At 32.1% G+C, this 25,995-nt stretch overlaps 3 protein-coding genes and 1 long non-coding RNA gene across 17 annotated transcripts; 1 reads left to right on the top strand and 3 right to left on the bottom strand.

Annotated features, from left to right (window-relative positions):
* Positions 1 to 2,137: 2,137 nt before the first annotated feature.
* Positions 2,138 to 3,413, bottom strand: LOC111318578 (uncharacterized). 2 transcript variants are annotated; one of them, XM_022921441.2, is made up of 3 exons: positions 3,121 to 3,413; positions 2,724 to 2,816; positions 2,138 to 2,545 (listed from the first exon to the last, which is right to left on the bottom strand). In XM_022921441.2, the coding sequence occupies exons 1-3, from the start codon at positions 3,286 to 3,288 to the stop codon at positions 2,384 to 2,386; spliced, it is 423 nt and encodes a 140-aa protein (XP_022777176.2). In that variant the 5' UTR covers positions 3,289 to 3,413; the 3' UTR covers positions 2,138 to 2,383. The 2 variants fall into 2 exon arrangements, with proteins under 2 accessions (XP_022777176.2, XP_022777175.2); XM_022921440.2 differs by having other exon boundaries at positions 2,676 to 2,816; positions 3,121 to 3,412.
* A 588-nt stretch (positions 3,414 to 4,001) lies between these two features.
* LOC149511237 (uncharacterized) lies at positions 4,002 to 5,920 on the top strand. Of its 2 annotated transcripts, XR_016334172.1 has the most exons (3): positions 4,002 to 4,292; positions 4,453 to 4,564; positions 5,446 to 5,920. It is a non-coding gene; the product is annotated as an uncharacterized LOC149511237 (long non-coding RNA). The 2 variants fall into 2 exon arrangements; XR_016334171.1 differs by having other exon boundaries at positions 4,002 to 4,564.
* Positions 5,921 to 6,378: 458 nt separating this feature from the next.
* LOC111318577 (putative plastidic glucose transporter 3) lies at positions 6,379 to 12,976 on the bottom strand. Of its 4 annotated transcripts, none has more exons than XM_022921439.2 (15): positions 12,694 to 12,976; positions 12,036 to 12,177; positions 11,464 to 11,575; positions 11,303 to 11,370; positions 11,093 to 11,225; positions 10,570 to 10,669; positions 10,357 to 10,469; positions 10,008 to 10,101; positions 9,027 to 9,180; positions 8,790 to 8,933; positions 8,637 to 8,710; positions 8,050 to 8,138; positions 7,615 to 7,729; positions 6,946 to 7,136; positions 6,379 to 6,722 (listed from the first exon to the last, which is right to left on the bottom strand). In XM_022921439.2, the coding sequence occupies exons 2-14, from the start codon at positions 12,118 to 12,120 to the stop codon at positions 6,948 to 6,950; spliced, it is 1,470 nt and encodes a 489-aa protein (XP_022777174.1). In that variant the 5' UTR covers positions 12,121 to 12,177; positions 12,694 to 12,976; the 3' UTR covers positions 6,379 to 6,722; positions 6,946 to 6,947. The 4 variants fall into 4 exon arrangements, with proteins under 4 accessions (XP_022777174.1, XP_089611833.1, XP_089611831.1 ...); XM_089755707.1 differs by having other exon boundaries at positions 12,030 to 12,177; positions 12,694 to 12,832; XM_089755705.1 differs by lacking the exon at positions 12,694 to 12,976 and adding an exon at positions 12,532 to 12,673 and having other exon boundaries at positions 12,030 to 12,177.
* Positions 12,977 to 15,436: 2,460 nt separating this feature from the next.
* Positions 15,437 to 25,721, bottom strand: LOC111274543 (golgin candidate 5-like). Of its 9 annotated transcripts, none has more exons than XR_016334202.1 (20): positions 25,594 to 25,721; positions 24,905 to 25,131; positions 23,096 to 24,039; positions 22,406 to 22,477; positions 21,807 to 21,881; positions 20,171 to 20,285; positions 19,573 to 19,634; positions 19,411 to 19,458; positions 18,476 to 18,760; positions 18,329 to 18,388; positions 18,140 to 18,223; positions 17,967 to 18,032; positions 17,790 to 17,888; positions 17,488 to 17,706; positions 17,017 to 17,155; positions 16,730 to 16,950; positions 16,508 to 16,567; positions 16,283 to 16,396; positions 15,905 to 16,050; positions 15,437 to 15,774 (listed from the first exon to the last, which is right to left on the bottom strand). XR_016334202.1 is itself a non-coding variant. In XM_089755546.1 (20 exons), exons 2-19 carry the CDS (start codon positions 25,053 to 25,055, stop codon positions 15,952 to 15,954), a joined length of 2,859 nt encoding a protein of 952 aa, XP_089611672.1. In that variant the 5' UTR covers positions 25,056 to 25,131; positions 25,594 to 25,721; the 3' UTR covers positions 15,437 to 15,774; positions 15,905 to 15,951. The 9 variants fall into 9 exon arrangements, 6 of the variants coding, with proteins under 6 accessions (XP_089611672.1, XP_089611670.1, XP_089611673.1 ...); XR_016334204.1 differs by having other exon boundaries at positions 15,905 to 15,979; positions 16,479 to 16,567; positions 17,017 to 17,131; XR_016334203.1 differs by having other exon boundaries at positions 17,017 to 17,131.
* Between the last annotated feature and the right edge of the window lie 274 nt (positions 25,722 to 25,995).

The following is a 25,995-nucleotide window of genomic DNA, read 5'->3' as shown; positions in this document are numbered from 1 at the left end:
TTGGGGATGAAGGAATTAAAAAGCTCGGACGAGCAAAAAGACTTATCTCGGTCGGTCTTGGATCTTGCCAGCCTGGTTTATGGTTTGGCAGGCTATCGAGCCCTGGTTGTCATGTCGAATGTTTTACCTCCATAACTTTTATTTTCCTGCATGATTCGCCCTCAATTGATCTTATATTTGATTCTTCTTTTTTATTATTATAATTATTATTTTCAAGTGGCCATATGAGTTTATTCATTAAAGGAAACTTACATATGGTTTAAGTTAACGGACATTCATAATTGTTCAAAATTAACCAAAAGAAACCAAAGAGTTACTCCACTGATGCACGAGCCAGTATGATGAAATTACAGCACACGAACCGCTGTTGGACATTTGAACGATTTTCACTTCTTTAGTAAAAGGGTAAGAAAAAGGGTGCTTATTCTCGTAATAGTGTTTCTTGATAAATTCATAGGCTTGGCCTCAATTGATCCCACTCAATTTTTAAAAAATTAATAATATATATGTAAATTAATATTAAAAAATTATTATTATTTTTATATTGACACCTGAAAGATTTATTTAAAAGGGTAAAAAAAAAATTTCGTTTTTACTTTTACAGTCATTTTAATTTGAAAATTCTCATAATTTTCTTTCTTTACACGTAAAAATTTAACTCATGAATTCAAAAAAAATTTTAGCATGTATTTTTTGGATTTTTTTATTAATAATATTTTTAGTCTTATTTTAATTTTAATTTTTACCCTTTTTTATTGAAATCTTTTCTTTACTTTGTTGTCATCATATTTACCAATTATAGTTTTTTTCCTTATGAGTTTAATTCAATTTATAAATGATTGGCTTGATATACTTAATGTAATAAGTATTTCATATTTAGTTAGTTATTCAATAGTACAAATTCAATTAATTTCATTATAAAAGAAATAAAAGAAATATTGTATTATTTATCTACTAACATTATTTTTTAATATTTTGATTGTCACGATAGAAAAAATGGAAAAACAAATTATGTAGTTGAAACCATTGAAATAAATTTTTTTTATTATGGATTAATTATAAGAAAATATGTATTTATTTAAAAATTGTATTATATAGTGTGATTTTTTTCCGTATTTAATTTTCTTAATGTTATATTAAATAACAAAATATTATAAATAAAAAATAATATTAAAATATCAACCCCAGTAACACAGATTTCTGGTTAGGCCACTAGATAAATTCATGTTTTATTACGGATGATTTGGATGTATGTCTAGTTGTTTATGAATTCAACTTTTTTCTCTTCCTGGACACAAAAACAAGGCATAAGAAAAAAGCCAGCATAAATAGAAATTAGTTATAAATTAAAAGAAATTATCTTATTCATGGTCAATGAAGTTAAAAATTTTATAAACGAAATTAATAAAATAACACATATTTTAAGTGTATTAATAAAAATAAAATATTAATTAAAAATTATATCAATCTTTTAATTTTATTTATAAAATTAAAAAATTCCATCATCAATATATAAAAAAAGAGTTCGAATATTAATCAAGTAACTGAGACAAGTGCCAGCAGAGTAATTAATTGGAAGCTTATTAGTGATTAAGGCAGTTTAATTAATTAGGAGCACTTTCTTGAAGCTTACATGAATCTGATCACTTGGAACCAAAGCAATGCGTTGGAGTGCTGGGGGCTCTTCCTTCCTTCAAGAGATCCAAATACGGAAGGAAATGGCAACTTTTTCATTAAGGAAATTATGTAGAAATCAGAAACTCCAAATTGGTTGTGAATGATGGGTTGACCACTGTAGTGAGGTTTTTTATATATATATATATATATATATATATAGTCGGTTCGATATGGTTGGACAATTAAGGATCATTGGATTTATCTTTTTGTTCAGCTAGTCAACAATGATGGGCAATTGGATTCAACGTATTTTATGGATGCAGTAACGCAATTCAGGCTGAACAATGCCTCCGCACGACCTTTTACATGTTCAGAATGTTTGAAAAGCAACCCAAGATTAATGTCGTGGCTTAGCATTGTACATCCATATGAAATTAAAAACAAAACAAAATTAAATTGAATCATGTTAAGTATATAAAAATAAATTTCATTAATCATGTTAGAGTTGAAGAACAAAATATCAAAACTAAAAATACATAGTATTTGATTCGATAATTAACGTATAATCATTTTTTTCAAAAAATCTGACTAACATAATAGTTGAATTTTATGTTCACGTACATATTTAATTTAATAAAATTTAAAATTTAATTAATTCATATAATTATTTTAAAAAATAATATTTAATAAATTTAAAATTTAAATCTTAAAACCGATAACTCTTTCTCTATCATATATTAAAAAAAAACTACAATATATATGATTCTCAAAGCTTAGGTCGAGGTTGAGGTGATCTATAATCATTAGAAGCCGTCCATTGTTTACCAATTGCAATTAACTCTCCGTTGTGTTTCTTTCTAACATCCACCACCACTGATGTAAGCTTTCCCTTGTTCCCTATTACCTTTGCCTCTATCTCTACTTCTTCCTGCACCCATAAAGTATATTTGATATTCACCGTTAGTTACTCAAATTTATTGTTTTATAACGTTTTTTGTAATTGATAAATTGAGATTAATTTAGGGGTAATAGATAACCAAGAAAAAAAAAAGCTAAACCTGAATCTTAGCAGTTGAATAATAGGATATGTTGAAATTAACAGTGACCTTTAAATGGTCACCAATGGAGTATATGGCGGCGCCTCCAACGTTGTCGATTATCGTTGCTATTGCTCCGACGTGCCAATTCCCATTTACATCCTATAGAAAATTAAAAAGACTAATTATATTTTTTAATTTAAAAAAGTGGGATTCGAATTTTTTTTTTTGAAATGAAAAAAAATGCATTAATCATATAATAATTGCTTAAAATGAAGTATTTCAACCTATAGAACAAAAATAAATTTTAAAAAATTAAATATAAAAGCACATTAACTTTTAAAACTTGAAATATCATCTTAAAAATGTTTCAAGTTGGAATAGTGAGATAAAAGAAAAGATTATTTGTGATATGTAATTCAAAATCCTATTAAAAAAAAAAAAAGGTAATTAAATAAGATCTTACTGATGCATGAGTTGGAACGATGAAACTACAACGTAGGAAACCCCTCTGGGCACGGATGACCTGAAGACCTTGAAGGGTTCGGGACTCCAGCTCGTAACCTATGGCTCCAGTTGTTACATCTTGCAGCCATTTTAGAGATCTCTGCATCTGCAAAACGCTTTCTTCCATTGATTTCTCTGCTGAGATCTTACTTTTCTCAAATCTCTTTCTCTTGTTAATTATGTTATATCCCTGCTTTCCTCCTCTTATATATACAAATTTTGGGGTCTAAAAAAGGGTCTATGATACTATGACAAGTAACCCTGAAATATTGACATTAATTTAGTAATCAATACTTTGGTATGATGATTTCGGCAGATCATTCAGTTCAACTAATTAAATAAAGAAAAAAAATGTGAAAGTATGGTGAGATTATTTGTTTATTAATTTTTTTTCCTTTTAATTATATAGTTAAAATTTTCTAAAGTCAAAAGTTTAATTCGAAATATAGAAAAGTAAAAGAAAAACAGAAAGGTTAGTCAAATTGCCTTGTTTGACGTGTTTTAATGTTGTGACTTGGACACGTGCTTTTTTTTATAACTTTTGAAGGTTTGAACATGATTTTTCAACACTAGTTTTCAGTTTAAACTAGCAGGTTTCACCCCGTTTCGCCGGGCGACTGTTTTTTTTTTCAAAATAAAATCATTAAGAAAACAAATGAAATAAATAAAATAATAAATTAAAAATTAAAAATTAAAAAAAAAAGAAAGAAGGTATTTTAGATTAGGTGTAGAGATCCGATTTCGGGTAGCTGTGCGGATTCACATTGCTTTTTTAATTCGATAAAAAAATATATTATAAATTTTTTTTCTTTCGCTATAAAACATACAAACGGCCACTGATCCTTTCCCAGATTTCGAACAATTGCTCGTTTGTCAACGGAAAAAATTCTTCAAAAATCATCAAAAAAATCCTCTTCACCTCCTCTGTTCTTTTCTCAAATCTTTTTTTTTTGTTTAAAAAAAAATTCAAAAATCGACCTAAATCTAAGCTTGAACTCGCGGTTGTTACCTCCAAAAATTCTTCGTTGCTAAAAATGCTTCCATCTCCCACTGTGTCGTTCTCTTTCTCAAGGTCTTCCTCTCCTCCAAAAATTAAAGTTCAAAACATCTTAAATGTCCTAAACCAAAACTGTAAGAGATTTATTTTTGCTTTTTTTTTTTTTTTGATTGTTTTTTATGATTTCCCTTATTGGGATGAGACTGAAATGTGAGACTTTTTCGTCTTTTTCTGGGTGGATATGATAGTGGAAGGTTTTTCGGAGTGTATTAATTGTGTGAGTTATTTTGGCAGTGAAGATATGCAGTGATGGTGCGGCGATGGGCTTTGGCGGTGGGTTAATAATGATGGTTCAGTAGAAAGGCTTTTGGTTGTTTGCCTAGCTACTAATTACTTAATTTTCAAGGTAAAATAGTTATTTCGTATAATAAACATTTGTCAACTATAGAATTATTACGGGATTTTTTAAATATTTTTTTATGTTTAATAATTATTTTAAATTTTGATTAATTCGAAGTTAAATCGAATTAAATTTTATAAAAAAATAAGTATTTTTAAATTTATTTTTTTTATTTACAAATTTTAAAATTAAAATTTTACTTAAAAAAATCAAAATTTTTAACATTCAATAAAAATATAGATACGAGAGAATTAAACAACGGGATATGAACCATAAATATTTTGAGGTAAGCTAACATATCAAGAAATATTAAGAAAAAAGGAAATAAAAATTTGATAGTAATTGTTAAGGGGGATATTTTACCACTACTTTTTAATATTGTTTCTTAGTACCAAAGTTACAAGAAAATAAAAAATTAGGTTAATTTAAGGAATAATTAAAATGATAATCTTATTTTGACTTTAAAAAGATGGGAGGGTATAAGATTTCTCCTTCTTGCCTTTTTATTTATTTATTTATATTTTTAATTTTATTAATGGAAAAGGTATACAATAATAGTTTTTATTTAAAACAATAAAAAATTAATGAATTTCACTATTTTACTTAAAGAAATTCATAAATTTTTATTACATTTAAATAAATACTTAAATTTACTATTTAAATCCAAATAAATTATTAATTATTAATTTATATATAAATAAATTAACTCTGAATTAAAAGTTTTATTTGAAATAAAAAATTATTTCCATATAAATTAAAAAATAAAAATTTTTAAATATAATAAAAATATAAAAATTATTTTAAAAATAAAATAATCCCAAAATTTTTTTAATTAAAAAATAAAATAATTAAAACAGGAATCTCACTTCTTTTCCTATCGCTTACAGCCCAACCGCTGATGGTGATGTATACACGGGAAAAAAGTAAGAGGGAAAAATAAACCAAAGCTCGCGTTGCCGAGGCAGTGAAAGCAGTTAACACTTATCAGGAATTTGATTGGTCTCCTTTGACACGTTAATATTGAAACCACAACTTCAAATATGGATGCATTGAAAGGCTAATTCATGAGAGGAACTCTATCCGTCTCCACCACCACTATTTCAGACTCTGGCCGAACACAGCTTCTTCACCTGCGACTCCACGTGTACGTACGGTTCGGTTCAGACCGAAAAGTAGAAACCCGAATTGATTTAATTTGCACGTTGCTTTTTAATTAGGAGCCCAAAACAAGAAAAAAAGACAAGTTTTAATTAATAAATGAACACGTAAAATATTAAAATTTTTGTATTTATATTATATTTTATATAAAAATTATGTATTATTATTTAAATCGATATAAAAATATAAAATATATTATTTTTATTTTTATTATATTTATATATAATTATTGTTAAAAATTTTAAATTATATTATTTTTATATTTTATTTTTATATTATGTTTATATATGTCGTTTCATATTTTAAATTATTATACTAAATATATATATATATATCAACTCTTTAATCTTCCTCCTAAAGTGTAATTTAAAATCCCATATGAAAAATGAACTCATTTATTTAATTTTTAAATTACAAAAATAATAATAATAATCTCTTCTTTCCAATTTCATTGCGTAGTTAGTAAAATAAAAAGTTTGCATGTGTTCCATGCTTGCATGTGCAACACCTGTTTGCGCGATAAAAAGATAAAAAAAAATGTTTGACTAAATTTGCTGGAAGTTTTCTGGAAACTAGACAGTTTTTCTTGTATACTAGTTCAAGTTTATTTCTCAGTATTCAGTATAAATCTAAGCAAAATCCATTAACAACAAAACATCAGATCAGTACGCAACTCAAAAGTGAGCTTCTATCACGGATTAACAACATACATTGAAGCTCAACGATATAATATTCCAAGTGAAAACCCATGTTGTACGTATATGCTACAGTAATATTTCCAGCAGGAAAATTGCTCACCCAGTATTCAAGAAAAAGAAAAAAAGAAAAAAGAAATGCTCTTAGAATATACATGGGCCTCGGAGAGTGAGCACCTGATGAATGTGTTCATTCCATTACTCCATCTATGATATCATTTAGCAAAGTCTGTATCTTTGGATTGGTATTCAGGCAGAATTAGATGCATGAGACATGGGTGCATATAAATGCTTAAATTTTCAGCAGCTCCCTGCAAAATAATAATAATAATAATAATAATATGGCCCTTAAATTCATCAAGCTGTAAAAGCTCCCCGATAAAGCTGTTAAAGCGATTTTTGCATTTCTAAAATTCTTCCCAAATCTTAAAGCAAGCAACTAGACGGCCTGATTGACTGTAAAAAACTAATTTAAACTAAAGTTGATTTGCTATATATTTGACGAGTTCAGAAAATGAGAAGAAACTGAGATACCTCTATTCTGGTTCTGGTGGAAGAAGAGCAATTTCAATCTCTTGAAGTGATTTTCCTTTAGTTTCCAACACATTTTTCTTTACAAAAATTACTGCCAGAAAACAAAATGTGGCAAAAATTGTATTCAGGATTAATGGTCCTATCTGCTCCAGTAACCGCAAAAACAACAGACCAACGAAGAAATTTATCACCTGTTGCAAAGACCAAAGTCACAGGAGGTTCACAATGTTAAAGAAAAAGAAATCTGGACAAAACAAAGAGAGAGAGAGAGAGAGAGAGAGAGAGAGATTGCCCGAGGGTCAAGTGCCTGTTCACCATCCATCTTAAGACCAAATGCATTTGAAATGATTGTGTGCACTTGTTTGCACATTTAAGGGTCAAAATTAAGAAAAGAGCCCAACACACATAAAAGCTTCTCTACTAGGAAAATATTAGGAACTATACAATAGGAACTCTAGATCTAAAATAATGATTCACCATGTAACAATAATCTTTAATTTTCACAAAAAACAACCGTAAAAAAAAAAAAAAAGAAAACTGACCACGGATAGAGACCTTAACAATCCATTCAGGCAATTTAACTTGGTTCACTTGTAGAAAATAAGCAAAGAAATAAATCCCCTGTCCAGCAACAGGATGTTAAGAGGAGGAAGAGTTAAAAATGGTTACCCAATGGACAGCCATACAAATTGACATTGCCTTTGCCCTAATCCGACCTGGAAACATTTCTGACAGGAGGAGACCAGGGACGGGTCCAGCACCAATAGCAAAGGTCAACACAAACCTGCATGTCACGTCATCAAGTTTGTGTTAAGAGAATGGCACACCACAAAATGAAGTTGCTAAATATAGAAGTATTCTTTGAATAGCCTTCCTAGAAGTCTGTTATAAGGTTAACATAAACACGGTCTATGGCAACCCACTGAATTAGACAAAATTAAATTCAGCAGGTTATACTATTCAATAGTCATGTATCCATCATCTCATAATGAATGAACAGGAAATTTTAAATATCCAAAGTGACACTATAAGCCTCAAGGTTTTAATAAGCTTATCTTCACTCCATAAAGAAACATTTTGATTTTCAAAGGATTTACAACTTACAACAGCATGCCTCCAACAGAGAGATACACTTCATTGCTGCTTGAGACTAAGGAACTAGCTGAAGTTGCCCGAAGACCCATTGCCACTACCTGAAACACAAAAGCATAAAAGGAGATTGAATACATAAACAAATTGTTAAATACGTACCACAACATTAACAAAATCAGAAAATTGTTAGGTTCAAGTCTAACAGATAGAAAATGTGTACCAGAACATTAGCACAATCAACTATACAAATATCCTTTAGGAATCTCATACTCTAGCACTGCCCCTATATTTTCTGAATTTGTACTTCTTATCCTCTCATAATCAACGGCAACTGCAAACTGCATTAACCTAGCTTATGGTATGATTTAATCTTGCAGAAGAATCAGTAACCGCTCTTCTAATTGTCAGAAGGATACAGATTTTGAAGGTCCAACCAAGTACACATAATTCTCTTTCTCTTATAAGATTCGACAATTAGATACCAAATTATAACACCATACACAGCTACAGAAACACATCATATTAGGAATTTGATATCATATGTATGCTGCTAGCACGCACCAAACAGTGAAACACCAGCAAAAACTTTTCTTCCTTACCATGCCTGAAAAACTTGCAATAAGAAGTACCTTCCTTCCCAGTTTATCCATCAAAAGCATTGCAACAAATGATCCTGAACACATATAAACAGCACAATTAAAGAAACAGTCCACCATGATTCACAAAGATACTTGGTAAAGTAGCCACTATACCTAACAAATTGGCAATTCCCACGCATATGTTTGCAGACTCTGAGGGTACACCAGCATTTTTAAAGACAGTCGACGAGAAATAGAAAACAGCATTTATACCAGAGAGCTGTTGTAAAGCAAAAAGGGTAGACCCAATGAAAACAACTGCAAATGGAGAAGTTAACAAGTAATCATTTAGAAAGAAAAGTAGAGATACTATGAGTTAAAAATCTTACTGAAAACTATTAGCAAGTTCACCTTTACGATGACGGCCATAAAGTAGCTCTGAGAACTTGACAGCATCTGCCTCATCCCCTCTCTCTGACTTTGACAATTCAGCCATTGCACCTTTGACATATGGTCCTCCCAAAAGTTTCTCAAACTCAGCTTCAGCATCAGCACCTCTTCCTCTCTGAAAATTTATAAAGCTTATAGGAGTCTACTAAGAAAAAGATACTTGAAGGTAAACAAAGAGAAAGGATATCAAACTACTGATATCATTTTTTTTTTTCTTTTTTGCTTAATAGATAAAGGAGAAATAAGCATGTATTGGAAAAAAAAAAGAGTGAGATTCACCCTTGCCTAGAAGAGATAATGTTAGGATATAGTGACGGTCAGAATAATGATCCACAACTTAGAAACGAACCTAGCTTTCCGGTTAATGTGTTATATTCTCCTGTGGTCCATCAAATTAAAATTTCAGCCTCAAAGGAGTTTGTTTAAAACAATACAATGTACTGGGCAGAGGCCAAGAACCCCTTGCCACTAAAAAAGTCAAATATAATATAATATAATGAGTATGTTGTCCTCTCTCAACACCTAGAGCTCTTACATTGTAGATGCTTCTAAGACCTTACTTAAATATCCAATTCATATCTAAATCCATGCACTGAAAATCGAATTTTTGTTCAGATAAATTTTTTAAAGATGCTCAACTGCACAAGAGCTTTATATTCAGATCCTTAAATCTAATTGCAATTGAAATCTTAGTATTTTAAGTGATAGTGCTAATGCATGATATATATAAAAAGCTAAATGTTTACAGTTTCAGAGACTATAACAATATAAAATGTGAACATAATTTGAACTTTCTTTTTCTGTTTGGAATTTTTAATAACATTTGCACCTTTCTTCCTGGATCTAAATTTTACCAGGAAAAGCAGAAACTTAACCGATGCTGTCCATGTGATGAGAGAATGTAAAATTATTTTTACTGAATATGAAGGAAGTGTATATGACCTTGAAAAGCCAATGGGGACTCTCTGCAGAATACTTCATAAAAAGAGCAAGTATAGCAGCAGGAACAGTAGATACCCAGAAACATATGCGCCACCTGCCGTATCATCAAGTTAAGAAATATGTTATCAGTCCTATGTGTCAGCAAAGCACGAACCTAAGTTGTTAAAACATGCTGTTCTGGTGACATCATTTTGAAAAAGAGAATGTGACACCAAGCACATCATCTTGTGGAGGCGATGGTGGTGCCGTCGTAAAATTTGCTTCAAATAACCATAAACAACAGATTAAAACAACCTTTTTGTTGATTATCATTTTCAAGACTAGTATTAATTCACTCATCATTTCTTACCAATCCTCGGTTTCCTTAGCAGGAAATCCAATAAATAGAGCACCCATCAATCCCAGGCATGTTGCAATTTGAGTGCAGCTTCCATATGTACCTCTTACATAAGCTGGAGAAACCTGTGCATGGATCAAATTACTTTTGTGATAAAGGAGGAAAGGAGATAAGAAGACCTTGCAATATCACAGAAATATAATATATTAATCATCTTTTCGATACCTCTGTCACGTAAAGAGCTGCAACAGGTGGGCCAATACCCATTCCAGTCCCAACAAATAACCTCCCTAGAAGCATGCCCCATAGGTTTTTTGCTGTTGCACTGAAATAATATTTTGGAATTATGTAAGTATAAAGAATGAGGAACTTTACTAAGATTATCAATTTAACAGACTACAAGCATGGTGCGAAAGAGAACCTCTAACTTATTCTCTATAATTTAATTTGAGTTATGATAACTAAAAGAAAAAGGTAGGAGGGATTCAGTATCTCTCAACAAAATGGTTCAGAGAACCTAAAAGCAGATGATGGAAATTAACAAGATAAATTTATCAGTTAAACTGAATTCTTGCCAAACAGAATTTTTGCCTAGTGAATGTTAGTATAAGCTAAAATCCAAAAAATGTTCTGAACAAACCCTCGAAGACGTTATGATATAAAAGAATTTAAGCATAATGGATAGCCTATTCGAGATATATTAAAAAAAGGGTAGTAATTAAGGTAGATTAAATAATATTGTAATTACCTCATTGAAGACCCAATTATCATAGACAAAGCGCATAGCTGGAATACCTTGCGACGCCCAACCCCATCTGCAATCCAGCCACTGAACAGTGATCCGACAAAGGCACCCCCTAAACATGTACTCACAACCAGACCTTGATTTCAACAAAAGACAACATATTAGAGCAATTTCTCAAATAAGACAAGAACAATAAATTCATTGCTCTAGTACCTTCAGCCATGGTATTCCCATGAAAACCAAGGTCAAGTGAAATACTTTCTAGCGTTTCATTAACTACTCTGCATTAAAAATAGCAAGCATTAATAAAATACATTATCTCCAGAATTTCCAGAAATAACCAACCAAAAAAAAAAATCCCAAAAGTGACACACCCAAGATGGTAACCAAATAAGAAGGAAGATATGGTTGCCACGAGTATATGAGGGAATGAACGCTTCCAAGAAGGGTTGCCAATGTCTTTGCCCACTCCATTCAGCAAACGTACTTAAAATCCCACAAAGAATTAGCAAACTGTCAGTACTTAGTACTATTGGAACTAATAAAGACAACTTTCATTCATAAAATGCTTATAACATATAATTTATGTGGAAAAAAGGACTTCAAGCCATTCCAAATTCAGAGCAAAACAAATGCAGATAAGTGTTGAGGTACTAAAACCATAACTTTCAAAAAGCATGACATAAAGCAAAAACAAAGCTTTCAACTTCATGCAACTTGCATTTTTTTAGAAGTTTGTAAATTGCTTCCTCATTACTATCCATGTTGTTATCTTAATCACTAAAAAAGCAACTTGCAGCCCTCAAATTAAAAGAAAAATTAATAATCAAATACTTTTGCTTACATGTCAAATAAATAAATTCATGACAGAAACAAAATTAATCAAAAATTAACTTTTTCTTAAATACCCATTAAGGTAAAAAGAAAGAATGAAGAATACCGGAACCTTGTTCTTTGTCATAGGCACTGATGATATAGTCTCTGGTACCACGCTTGTACATGGTGTAAGCATCGACGTGTCGTCCCCTCATTGGTCCGTTATTATAAACACCCTCCCCAGAGCTATATACAAAACTTTCTGCTGTCAACTGCAAAGTAATAAATTCAAAGAGTAATTCGTCAAATTTATCCATCCGAGTTTATCATTTAATCGTGTAATAATGTAAGCCAAAGGACTAAAATGAGAGCTAAAAAGATTATAGATCAGAAATTAAAACATAGATTTAACTATAGATCTGATACAGTGTTTTAAAAAAATCGTTAGAAACTGAATAGTACGGCTGAAACAACAGAAACGAAATCAATGAAACATCGTCGTTTTTGAAGGATCAAGCAATAGAGAAGGAACAGATTAAAATGATAAATGATTAAGAAACAGAGGAGAGGAGGATTTGGCTGGAAAACGACATTGTTTTGGAAAGATCAAAAGGCTAAGAACTCACCATTTTGGGGTTCAGCATCGAAAGAAAGAAACAGATTCAAGAAGAAGAAGAAGAAGAAAAATGGAAAGCAAACATTTTTGTTTAGTTCCAAAAAGAAAAAGTACGGAAATAAAAGATAGAGAAACATCGGTTTATATATTCGTGAAAGGAAGAAATAAATACCTGTGATTAGATATTAGAGCATTAGCTTTGAAAATGCTCGACAATGGCGATTTTTGAATTAATTAAAGATAAGAGCTTGAAAAATGAGGAAAAAAAAAGGAGAGAAAATATCAGAGACCGGAAACAGACAGGTGGCTAAAATGCGCCGAGAAGAAAGGTGACTGGGCGGTAGTTGCTAACATACACTTTTTTTTTTGTGCGAAAAGTTTCACCTGCTTAGCTTTTTGAACTGAAGACAAGGAAACCGTTTTTTTTGGAAGCTACGAGACGAACACCTGTGCGTACGGAGGGAGGGAGGATCTGGTTTGTTTTTTGCCAGATGTTTCCTTTTTCTAAAGGCTTACTTGTTTGACACGTGGAAATTATATTATTATTATTAACGAATTGGATTTTTTTTTTTTCAAAATAGTTTGTCTGTCTAAATCAAATTAAGCATGTAGTTGTTGGATGGGTGGAGGAGTGGAGGTATTAGGGAATTCTATTTTTTTCATCTCAGGTGGACTTTTCAATTATGAATAATACTTTTAAAAGTTTTGAAAATTTTTAATTTATCATTTTATTTAAGATATATTTTGACAGATAATATTTTTATTTAGTATATAAAATTATGATAGTGTAAAATAAGATAATATTATAACTATGATTAGATTAAATAATATAATCTTATTTTGTGTTTGATGTATGTAAAAATTAAGATAAAATAATTTATTTATTTATTTATCAAAATTATCCTTTTTAAAAGTTTATACAATTTAAATTATTGATATAATTTTTAAGATTATAATTGAATATATAAATTTAATCTCATAGATTAAAAATAATTCGCTCAACTTGAGAATAATTGGGTAATCTTATACCAATAAAAAATTAATCTGCTTTACAATCCTTATTCCTCTTTTTATATGCAAATCAAATACGATATAAAATTATTATCATTTTATTTTATCAATAATCATATGTATCAAACATAACTTAAATTTACAACATAGGAGTTACTTTTTAATAGATAAAATTTTATCATTAAACATCTTAATTTGATTCAAAAATAAATTTTTTAAAGATATCCTTATATTTTCCCAAAAATATTTTTACTGTTAATTTTTGTAAATGAGGAGAAATCCACATGTAATTTTTATTTTTATTTTTTGAATTTTTGGATGAAAATTCAGTTCATAATTTATTTGAATCAAAATAATATTTTTAAATTTAATAATTTTCATTCAAGAGTTTTTAAAAAATAAGTTATATTACTACTATAAGTGAATCATTTTTTAAAAATATTCTTATATTTCAGAAAAAAATATAAGAATATTTTATAAAATATTTTAATTTTTGATAATTTTAACCAAATCAAATAAGAAAATAGAATTATAAAATTTGCAACCATTTGAAAATAAACCATAAATTTGATTCATCACTTTAAATAAAATATGATAAAGGTAAAGCTTATCTAAAAGAAAATTACTAAAACAAAATTACTTCACTATTGATAATTTTTTCTACTTTGTTTTTTAATCTATAATAATACAGATGGCGGAGGAGAGGGGTGGGGAAGAAAGAAATACGTGTGAAGGTTCTTCACTAAGACCTGATTCTGAAAACCATTTTGTTTTTTTTTTTTGGGTTCTTCACCTTCCTTTTCCCCTTTTCTTTTGTTTTATTTTTGGGGTGACTTATGTTTCCCCATTCTGTTGTTAAGATGTAATCTGTCCAAGTATCATAATTACGGGGTAATGAATGTTTGGCGTGGAGATTTAAAGGCAATGAATGGGATATATACAACCCATTGCAGAAAGGAAGAAGGTGAAATGAAAACTCGCTCTTTTCACACCCCGTCTTGAATGAACATGATTGATGTGCTTGCAGGGTTATAGCCACACAAGGACTAGCCAGAAATTGACCTCTGACAAATTGTTTCTAATATTTCTGATCACATGGAATTGTAGACTTTGGCTATAAATAGATAAGATTTGAATTGGGAAACACATGTTTGATCAAGATGAAGCATGATAATGATACCAAAGATAAAGTAGCGAGGCATGCTTTGCATGGTATAACCCAGAAAAAGATGACAGAAAAATACCACAAAAAAAATCACTGCAAATTAAATCTAACCAACAAGGACTCGAGGAGTCCTATCACTTCGTTGTAGCTTGCGTTTTATGATTAGACACTCCCAAATGGACCCATTAGTCGAGGCAGACATGAAGGTAGAGTTGTGCATTTCTAGAGGTAAGCCCTCTCTTCACTTTTTTTATAGTTAGGAATTTGCTTTGAAAATCAACTTATATTAAAAAAAATAATAACAATTTTTGAATGCTACCCGTGCATCGTTTAGCATATGATCTGGAAACATTAAAAGTGGTTTACTAGGGACAAAGCCTGCCCTCTTGTATGATAGGAACGGGTACTCAATTGCCTTCTAATTAAATCCTTTCTATGTTTGCCATAATAAATATGAGCCCACAACCACAAAATACAGAAACAAATATTTTGACTAGCAAATGACCCTTTACCTCCAACAATGAAATTGGTTAGAATCTTCCATCCCCAATTTTTTTTAAAAAAAGTACATTTATAGCAAGGCTGGTTAGAAATATTAATATGAAGAAAGATTTCTGTGAAAGATGCCTAAGCCAGCATCATCCAACCATAATAAAAAAGTATCATTTTTTTTTCAGTCATAATTCAGAAAGAATGCATATGTCTAATACGCGGAAAAAGAAATAACATATACTCTTCATTTCAAAAATTAGGCAATAGAATAATTATTCAAGTTGACTAGGAAAATAGATGTCACATTAAGAGTTGTTCTATACAACACACTAGAATACATTTGAGTAAAACAAGGGCATGCTCCCCGAATTTCTCATGGACCAATCGCTTGCATAAAGCACAACCTTGAACTAGTGAGTATAAGAACAAAATTTTTGAATGACCATTGCATTTAACTAGATGTACTATAAGTATACCATGCACATCATGTCTCAGAATTACCACAAAAAAAAAGAAAAACAAAAACAAATGAAAAAAAGAATTCGCTTACGAGGTGTTACCCACTGAAGAACTCATTATTTGGATCTGTCAAACAAAGACAGCTTTTTTAGCATAGCATGTGGAATCAGCAAAATAAATAATACTTTTTATAATTATAATAAATATAATGTGCATATATAATATCATGAGATAAAGTGTTGAAAAAAAAAAATACCTTATTCACAAGCAAGTTTACTTGCTCTCTGTACATTTCCTTCAAGTCTACAATATCAGCACGGAGTTCCTCCAGCTGGATTGTTGCAACCACTTATTGTAAGAACATAAGGGATAACAACATTATCATATCATATTGTCATTTTACTATTGAAAAACCAGAATGAGTCAGAAATACAGCAACTCAATGATACAAGATATTCTAAATACTATTGCTTCTGCACATTCATTTTCATTATAATATTTTGTTCAGCAAAGCTAATCTTGTCTCTGCTTAAATGATCTAGTGATACCTAGTGATACCATACATCACACATCCTCAAATATAAAATCTTGTTTGCCAGCAATGAGAAATAATCCAAAATAAAAAGGGGTGTACCTCCTCATCACGTTCACCCATTAGCTCCAGAGCAGCAGAGTGTCTGCGCCTCAAGGCTTCTAACTCTGCCCGGATTCCAGGCAGAGTGGCAGCCTCTGCCTTCAACTTTTCACACTGCAGCAAATGTAGACAAGGTTAAAGACAATGATTTGAGGAAAATATAGAATAGAATATTGATGAATAAAACCTCACTCACATTTAACTAGGCAGTAGATGGATACTCACCTGTGCAGTCATTTTGACTAACTCCTCAGCTAAAGAGTCACGGATAGACTCCAAGGAAGTCTGAAGTGAACAACAAACAAAGCTAGTTGATATAGGCTATTTAAACAGTGAGCAAAATATAATCCACAACTCAAAATCAGGAAATATCTGGTATTGAAAACACAGTTTGAACATGTAGTGACACAAATATTTTGATTCAGGAGCTCAAAGAATAATTCATACCAAACGAGACATGTAGGATGCAAGTTCACCCTCCTTTTGACGAAGGGCAGATTCAAAAGCACTAGGTGTCATGCTCTTCATGTAGAATGGACTTAATGTTGCCTCTCCTATATTTCTCTTTTCAGAGACACCATCAGATGAGTCCAAAGATGCTTGCAGAAAATAGCTTTCCTCCATGCTTCCTATGCTGCTAGCAGTAGAGAGTTTCCGGGACAAGCTTCCTGCACCAAAGTCGCACAATAAGAAGTTCATAAAGATCAACTAAATCATAATATGAAGAACCATACCATTCTCCAAAGCTGAATTATGCCTTGCTATTGGAACTTGCTCGGATACAGCCGTAGAATGCATATGCGCTGTCCTTTCCAAGTCTAACCGGGCAGCTTTCTCCCTTTCTACTTCCTGTAACAAATCAAAAGCTTCTTTCTGTTCACCAAAGCAAAAGATCAAATCTAAGTACTAACACTTAAAATGGTTCCTATGTTCATATATGCATAATAAACTCTTAAGGAATGCCTCAAGTAACTTCAGCAGATAATTTAATTTGAGAGAAGTTCCCAAATATTAAACTATTTATGTAACTTTTATATCTGCAATCATGTGAAGAATACAAAATGTAAAGAATTCAAGAAAGCAACTCACTTGAAGAGAGTTTTCTTTGAAGCTACAGACACAAAAAGGGGTGATGACCCACTTGGTCATACACATGCAAAGATATTAACAGTAATTTTAACCTAACAATGAATCAAAAGAACAACCTGCTGTAGAAGTTCCTGCTGCACAAGAGCATCTTGTAACTCTTGCTTATGTTTCCGTCTTAGTTCCCTAATTTCTTCCTCAAGCTGGTTTGCCCGAACTTCTTGAGTATCAGCTTCCTCCTTTGCTGCAAGGTATTCCTGTCTATTCTCAGCGGCTCTCTGTCTCTCTTTCTCAAGGGACCTGCTTAGCTGTGTTTGTTCTGCTCTAAGACATGAAATCTGAAGCAAAGCAAAACAAAGGTTAAGCTGATATCTAGAAAAGTCTCCACAAATAAAACATACATCAGCCACAGAAGTAGAACCTGAGCTTCAAGAACATTAATTCGTGATAAGGTTTGAGATAGACGTTCATTCATGGTTCGCTCTCTCTCTTCAGCAGCTGCAGCTTTTGCCTCTGCTTCCTGTAAATTCAATAGAAAAGATAATTATGAGAATACAACTTTGTATATATATATAACAAACAATAAAATTCTACACACCTGGAGACGGGAGTTTAGAGATCTCTCCACAGCAGCCCAAGCTTCAGCTCTTCTGGAAGTTGTTTCCTATTAAAAATAGAGCAAACAATCAATATACAAATAAATTAAAAATAACAATAAAGACCAATAGTTCTTGAAGCTTGTTAAGAATGAAATAGAACAGCATATTTCACCTGCATAGCTTCAATCTGCCTTAAAAGAGGTCTTGTAGACTCAGGCACTTGTGTAATCAACTCCTCACACCGTCGCTCACTTGCCTAGATAACAAAATTAGAGCTGTGAACTACTGGAAACAAATTTCTGAAACAAAAGGTATCAAGGAAAGATTTAATATCTATATAGTCAGCAGAAACTCAGCACACCTGATAACGTTTTTGAAGATCTTCAATGTCCCTGCGAAGCATGTCTTCTCTAAATACCGCCTACATAGTTAGAAAATGACAATAACATCATACTTTCCATATATTAGCATGATAAAATCTGAAATCTCAATTAATACAATGAAAAACCTGCTGTTCCTTTCTGCTTAAGGTTTGCCTTAATTCTTCAAGTGTCTGAACTAGCATGGATTCACGTTCTTCAGCCTCCCTTAAACGACTCTCCAGTTCAGTTCTGGCTTCGTTGTTGGCACGTGCCTCTGCTAGTGATTCAGCCTCCTTCGCTGCATTTAGAGCATTTGCATAAAAGTCTTTCTGAGCTGCAAGTTCCGATTGGTGTTTTTCAATTGTTTCTTGTAGCAACTTCTCTGTAGCTGTCTTGTCCTTCTTGATGCTCTCTACTTTGTTCTCTTCAACCTGAAATCAGAACAAGATGTATGCACTATCAACAAGTTGAAAGAACTTATTTGTAAATGACAGAATTCTTTCTATGCAGTTCAAAGGAGTTGGGACAAAAATATGCCCAAAAGAATGACATCATACTAAAGGTCAAGAGTCAAATGAAGTAATAAAGAACATTAGTAAAAAATAACAAGCAGTATGCCTTTTTTTTTTTTTTTTCCTTTTTCAAGTTTACAATAAAGAGGCAGAAACAGCATGGCAATCAAAGTATAAGGAAAACTTTACAGAAGAAAAGAAAGATAAAACTAATAGCATCCTGTAGTTTTCTACAAAGTTAAGTCCACTGAACCAAAAATCTCAAGTATGAAATCAAGCATCCAAATGAACAAGTGTTGATACAGAATATAAAACAAAAGGTGTATACCCAGCAGTGTTTCACAATTATAACAAACAAAGCCATATGATATAAGAATAATGAATTTAAGCCTTTTATTACCATGGAAAAACCAATTAACCAGAAAGTCATTGTTTTGCCCAAGGAAGGTCAAAAATTGTACACATTATAAAGTTACACATTACAGCTGATATTGTCTTGAATTCTAAAAATAATAGTAGAGAGAAAAATAATCAACCAACTACATTCCAATTTTAAGGTAAGCACTTGCCTGAAGCTTTGTAGTCAGGCCTTTCTTCTCCTCTTCAAGCTCTCTAATCTAGTGTCATAAAATGCAAGGAAAAAGAAAAGTAAGAAAGCGAAGAGAAAGAAAGAAGAGACTATTTACCAGAAATTTAGAAAACTCAAACAACCACCAAACCTACTGTCATACCTGAGCCCTTAATTTCCTGATCTGAGCTTCTTGAGCAGCCTGCTTCTTTGAAAGCTCTTCACCTGAGAGGATAGACAAATAGCTTGTAATAAGAATGCATAGAAAACAAGGGGATCAAATTGCTCAAGTATCATCTAACCAACTAAACCTCAATCATACGCCATAGTAGATGCACCCAAAAATACACTTTTCATGTTAAAATTCCATACATGGTAAATTATAGAAATTAGAAGCCTCCATTAGATTTTAGCTCCATTGTAAGGGTTAGATGGGTAAGGAATTGGTGGTATATATGGAGAACTTTAACCATTCCCTCTGAAGAATTCCCTATATATATAACCTATACCCTTCCCACCTAATCCTCCTCTTAAATGTATTGCCTGATAGTCCTACTCAAGTTATTGCTTAATACTGACGTGTGCCCATATATTCTCCATTATAGTTGGGCTCCTATTACAGAAACTCCATTACAAAGACATGATGAGAGGACTACCCAACAAGTACCAAGAGATCTAAGAGAAGAAAATAATATGGTTTAAGCAAAGAAAAAGAGTTTAAGAAAATCACTCAAAAGTAAACAGGAGTTTTCAAAACTCACCTTCAGCCATGACTTGATTAATTATTTCATCTTTTTCCTTCAAAAGAGCAGCAGCATCACTTTTTTTATTTTGCTCTCTGCGAAGAGTATCCCTTTCCTTAGTAAGAGCATAAACCTGGAAAAACACACACCAAGAGACAACTAAACTTTAAAAACATTATATTTGAGCTAAAAAGGACAACCTTTGCATAGAATACCTGTCCGCTTATTGTCATCTTCTATGAAAGCATACAATGCATTGACACCATTTTCAGATAATTACAATTATAGGGGACAAACTAAATGTCATTTAGCACCCTTTCTAAATTACCCTAAATGAATCAAATCTCAAGCAAGAAACTTCTTAAGTAATGGAGATGATCACAGCACAACAAAAAGAAGGCAAACTATCATTAGGGAGGTAACCTTTGGATTATATGTAAGCCAATTTAAGAAGTATATCAACTCATCATTGTTGCTGTTATGATAATGCGAAAGAGAGAAAAAGTATTGCTGAAAACTAGAGATGACCCATGTAATACCCTCATATTATACTTAATCTCATACATGGTCAACAATACCATTTAACTGAATACACTGCTAAAAGATATCTATGGCATGACAATACATTTCCTTCAGAGTCAAGATATTGAGTAAACTGAAAAGTGCAAGTCTTAACTGGGAACCTATTCCATAAAACTAAATTATTAATCTATAAGCTTAGTATGGGCTACAGACACTATAAAATGTTAATAAAGGATTTCTACAACCACAAGAGTTGCATTCAGTTGATGATATACACCTTTTCTTTTTTTCATCAGAAATGCATAATGTATAAAAAGAAATTATCAATTAGCTTTATAAAATGCAATTGCGATAAAGCTCAACCTAACAAAGCCTATATTCCAAAATTGCGGCAATAGCTTGTATGTTGAATGATGAAAAAACAGTAATAACTAACAATGGGCAACGATAATAGTCTTTATGCAATCAATTTCACTAGATACTGAACATTACCAACTTATATGCTTCTTGCCTTCAATCAATTTTAAGCACTCAACACACTAGAAAGAGAGCACGAAAGCTGATATGCAATCAAGGCCCATACACTTGAGAGTCATCAAATATGTATGAACAAAGAAGAAAAGTAGCAAAAGAAAAAAAAAGTGGCATCTTAATAAAATGGAAGAAGTTAGAATATTAAAAATTTTGAAGAGATCGCCAGGTGAATGATAAGGCATGATGGTATGCTAGAACTTTAAAAGCATGCATGGCATTTAAAAAAAATATGTTATTTAGCCCCGAAAAGGACATCCCAAAAAGAGATCCTTGGGCTTTTAACAGGGAGGTCCTAGATTCAAACTTCAGGGGACATGGAATTTATGTGATGAAATATGGCTAAGGCCTCATGTGCAGCCCTAGGAATGGTAGGCCTTCCTACATAGCCAAGAGTATGCTATTGATAACAGTTCATTATGTTCACTCACTATGGGACAAGTGTAATCACCACTCCAAAATTTTCAACAAAAAATTTTACTGATTCAAGCTTCTGGAAAAAGCCCTAACATTTATCAATTACAATCTCACAAGAATAAACAAGAAATTGATAAGAGAAAACTAAGAAAAAGAAAGGAGGAGAGGAATGGGTGGAACATACCTTCCTTTCAAGAGTCGAAACCCTTTGATGGTATCCCTCTCGCAAAGACTCAATTTCTGCTTCATTGGATTTTCTCTGTTCCAAACTTTTTGATGTTAAATTGCAATCTTTATTTCATTTTTATTAGGAGAGAGACAGTGGAGTATCTACTAAATATCTAATTAGAAGTAGATATCACTCATTTCTTCAATTGTAGGATGATGATCTAGAAGCAACAGAAAATTGGAAGAGAAAGCAATAGAAATGATTGGCTTATTCAGAGCAAAAGAAGAACGAAAACTAGGAGAACTATGTCATAACAGTGATGACTTATGATATAGGTTCCAACAATTTGAATGCTATATCATGAGAAACATTGGCAATAACATAACAAAGTAAAATTACATATATGCGTTTCTCATTGAGATGTGACAGACTGAGAGTAAGTATTTACACCATTAAATTAATTCAACCAAGGACTGAACCAACCAACAAACCCATACCGATTTTTCAAAGAAAGTTGAGCTATAAAGAAAAATCAAAGAGAAAAATAGTCCCCATCATTGAGAATGATTTGCAAAAACAGAAATCTAGGGGGAAGAAAAAATGCCAGTACAAACCTTCAAATCCTGAATTACAGCTTTAAGTTGCTCATTCTCATTCATCAGCTTTGCGATTTCATCAGCTTTTGCCTGAAAAAGAAACAAATTGAAATTGGAAATTCAAGAACCATAAACCTTCAACCAGAATGGATAATACAGAATGAGCTTTCTTTCCTTTAGTGACCTCTCTCTTGGACAAATGTAGAACAAGATATCATCATCAAATGCATGGAAGAGAAAGTAAAGTTCATAACCAAATAAATCAGAGGTATATATGCTTCCCTTCTAATTTTAGTGGTAAAGGTCTCCTCATAGGAGGTAAAGACTGGAGACTGAGTTTTAATAAAATCTGCCTTGCAGAGAATGACATACAAACCACAGTACAAAAACCTCCCAACCCCCCCCCCCCCCCCTCCCCCAAATCCTCCTTTTTCTTAAAATGAAAGAAATGCATTAAACAAATAAGCCTTCTGGTGTTATGTTAAGAAGCATCCTACAGGATCTAACCTATGCAATAATATTTTTCCATATAGGATAAGAGATATGCATATGAGAAAAAGAACAAGGAAAGGAAATATGTCCATTAGCTTGGTGGCCAAACTTAGAATAACATCAGTCAACTTCTGACACAAACAGCACCATGCATCAAGTTGATCTCACATCACATGTGCATGCTTCCCATATAAAACAATGAAAAATGTGAAGTACCTGAGCTTGCCTTGCGGCACCTTGCAATGCAGATTCCATCATTTTCATTTCCATCTTTACCTTCTCCAATTCATGCATAGAATCTGCTGAGTCAGATATGGTAGTTGCAGAACTCAAGCGTAGCTCTTCTTTAGCATCAGTCTCACTATCATTAGTCTGCTGGTCCACTTCAACTCTTTTAGTATTTGCATCATTTTCAAGAAAAACTGATTCAGAAACCATCCCTTGAGACTCATATGAAGGAAGAACAGTGGGCAATGAAAATTCCAGAGCACTGTTAGTCTCCTCAACACTGATAGAATGTGAACTTGAGGGTAATGGCTCATCAGGGCCACTGCCAGCACCAGATTTGCTATCACCTGATTCCTCAGATTTAACTGGAGAACCTTTGTCTAAAATCTCTTCCGTTTGTGTCTCTTTTTCATCTTTAGTTTCATGCATGTCTACAACATCAGTAGACTCTGCTGGCACAGCCTTAGCATCCTCAACTTGGTCTACCTCTGCAGTATCTAATTTGGCTTCCTTGGAGTCAGAGTCTTTAGAAGGTACCACATCTATGCTTTCTTTCTGTTGTTCATTGACAGGAGAATCTGACAACTCAACATTCTGAAAGGTAGATTCAGAAAGCTCGGCAGAACATGTTTTTGATTCAGGTTCAGCTTTAGCAGGGTCTGAAATCACAGTATCTGCTCTGTCCACGGCCTCTGAATGTTTGTTATCTTCTTCTAATTTGACAGTTTGTTTATCTTCTTCAACATTGGTTTTCTCATGAGAACGAACTGACCTGTCAGTTTCAGCCTCTTCTTTTTCCTCAACTTTTGGTGGGTTCTGTGAAGATTCAAGTTTTTCTGACGATTCAACCACACTCTCCTCACTTTTATGACCCATAAAGGCCATAACGGGATCAAAGAGTGCTTTTCTGTCTGAAGACCACAATCCTGAAGCTGGAATGAATACAGACTGGAAGTCATAAGTATGATTGGTCTAAAAACCCGCATTATAACTTCCATGTAATAGTGATCAACATGCTTTTAAAATTTGAAATTCTTAGATTGAAATGAATAAGCAATTAGAAGCATCGTTTCCTTTTCTCCTTTTCTTTCTTTTTTTTTTTTTTTTGGTTTGGAAGCCACAACAAAAAAGGCCACCAGCAAATAGCGTTTGTATGAGATCATTATTGACCTTTTCATGCAAGGAACGTGAGAAAATACAGTAATATGGAGAAAACTTCATTTCAAAGAAAGTGAAGAAGAAAACTGAGTTAAGAAACTCCAAACTCCATTGGATTCCACAGAATGGGAAATAAAGCAGTTATTAGATAACAAATAGGCTTTATTTCCAGATTATTCCAAACTCAAATAAAATAGTAGAATAATTAACCCTTCACTGGGTTATTCAAGAACAGGGAATAGTCAACAATGCAACCTTGTATTTCAGGATTTTTTTTCTCATTTCAAATTTCTTCCTGAAACATAAAGATTAGCACTCCAATACGTAAGTAGAAGCAAACTACAAGCTAGGTTTCCTACTTGAACTCCCACAACATGGAACTAAAGCAGCATGCTTTACATATAACATGCCACTGATCTAACAAACTTTAAACTCTAGCTTAAATGACTGAATAATTCACACAAAGCTTCCTACAATGAAAATAACAGCAGCGATTACTAGTCACCAACCAAGATGAACCTAATATATTAATGCAAAACTTATGATAAATAGAGGTTTACACTAGAAATTTGCATTCAATTGCATAAAGATTGCACAAAATACTAACAATGTGAGCAAAGTAAAAAAAAAAGAAAGTACCTTCATTGCTGCTTGATTCAGACTTCTCTTCAAAACCAAGTGCAGTATCGAAATTCTTCTCAATATTCTTCACGCTCTCCTGGAGTTTATTAACTGCCCCGGCAAGATCAGGAAAGCCCCCTAAAGACACCTTCCCGCTAAACCAAGCCATACTTTTTTTAACTCTAAATACCTAAAACAACTCGATCCGAAACCTCAAATCCACAGATTGAAGCACATCAGAAACCCTATAGTCACATGCCGCAAATAAATTATAAAAAAATAATCAGAAAAATGCCATGATCCAAATTGTTCAAATCAGAATCCAACAAGATCTAAACCGTAAATTGCAAATTAGAAAAAACGAATTACGAATTTTCAATCCATTCAAAGAAATAAAAAACGCAGCGAATTGGGAAACGAAGCGTGAAAAACGAAAAGGAAAAATCGAAACGAAACTATGAAAAATCACAGTTGTAATTAATTGATTAATTAATTAATTGTTAAAAGTAAATTAGAGAAAGCGAAAAAGACACCTGAACTAAGAAGGATACGCAGTTAAATCGATTTGAAAGAAATTATAATTTTTTTTTCCCAAGGATAAAGCGAGATTCCCATTACGGGATTAAGATTTTTTTTTTCTTTTACATTTTCTTTTGTTTTTAGAGAAACGAAAGAGAAAAGAGAGAAGCACGAGTGAGAATCAAAACCTGATAGAAATGCGCCGTGGATTTGAGATTTCAATTCATTGACGTTAGTTTGGTTTACAGAGTGAAAGAGAGGTTCGGTTTGATCGAGGAAACAAAAAGGTAAGTCGATCTACTTTGCTCGGTAACCTTTTTTTTTTTTTTTTTTTTTTCAGTATTTGATGATGCTAATTGATCCTGGGTCGTACGTCGTCGTTTTGGAGGCAATTGAGAGTTTTAGATGAAGAAAGGGATTTCAATCATTTTTTTTTTTTTTTCATTTTAACCAGTACTACTCCAAACTCCTTCCATCCTAATTTGTTTGTTTTGTTTTAATTTTTAGGAAGTTTAAAAAAAATTTTAACTTTAATATATTTAATATTAAAATTAAAATATTTTTTAATAAAATTAAAATTTCATAATTTT

The sequence above is a fragment of the Durio zibethinus genome, chromosome 26 (assembly GCF_047325235.1).
Source record: "Durio zibethinus cultivar Kanyao isolate XHJ-2024 chromosome 26, ASM4732523v1, whole genome shotgun sequence".
NCBI classification, from domain to species: Eukaryota; Viridiplantae; Streptophyta; class Magnoliopsida; order Malvales; family Malvaceae; genus Durio; species Durio zibethinus.
The sequence above is the reverse complement of the archived record's forward strand: the minus strand, read 5'-3'. Positions and strand labels throughout refer to the sequence as shown.

What these genes read in the sequence shown, in the direction of transcription:
- LOC111318578 (XM_022921440.2), bottom strand. Translation starts at nt 3,288, where the DNA reads ATGGAAGAAAGCGTTTTGCAGATGCAGAGATCTCTAAAATGGCTGCAA. An exon ending in TCGTTCCAACTCATGCATCA is followed by an intron (nt 2,817 to 3,120) that starts GTAAGATCTTAT and finishes AATTTTCTATAG; the next exon opens with GATGTAAATGGGAATTGGCA. An exon ending in ATTCAACTGCTAAGATTCAG is followed by an intron (nt 2,546 to 2,675) that starts GTTTAGCTTTTT and finishes TTATGGGTGCAG; the next exon opens with GAAGAAGTAGAGATAGAGGC.
- LOC111318577 (XM_089755705.1), bottom strand. An exon ending in GGGAATTGCCAATTTGTTAG is followed by an intron (nt 8,711 to 8,789) that starts GTATAGTGGCTA and finishes ATATGTGTTCAG; the next exon opens with GATCATTTGTTGCAATGCTT. An exon ending in TTGCAAGTTTTTCAGGCATG is followed by an intron (nt 8,139 to 8,636) that starts GTAAGGAAGAAA and finishes TTTGTGTTTCAG; the next exon opens with GTAGTGGCAATGGGTCTTCG.
- LOC111274543 (XM_089755544.1), bottom strand. Translation starts at nt 25,055, where the DNA reads ATGGCTTGGTTTAGCGGGAAGGTGTCTTTAGGGGGCTTTCCTGATCTT. An exon ending in TCAGGAAATTAAGGGCTCAG is followed by an intron (nt 19,459 to 19,572) that starts GTATGACAGTAG and finishes TTATGACACTAG; the next exon opens with ATTAGAGAGCTTGAAGAGGA. An exon ending in TAATTCAGCTTTGGAGAATG is followed by an intron (nt 16,951 to 17,016) that starts GTATGGTTCTTC and finishes ACTTTGGTGCAG; the next exon opens with GAAGCTTGTCCCGGAAACTC.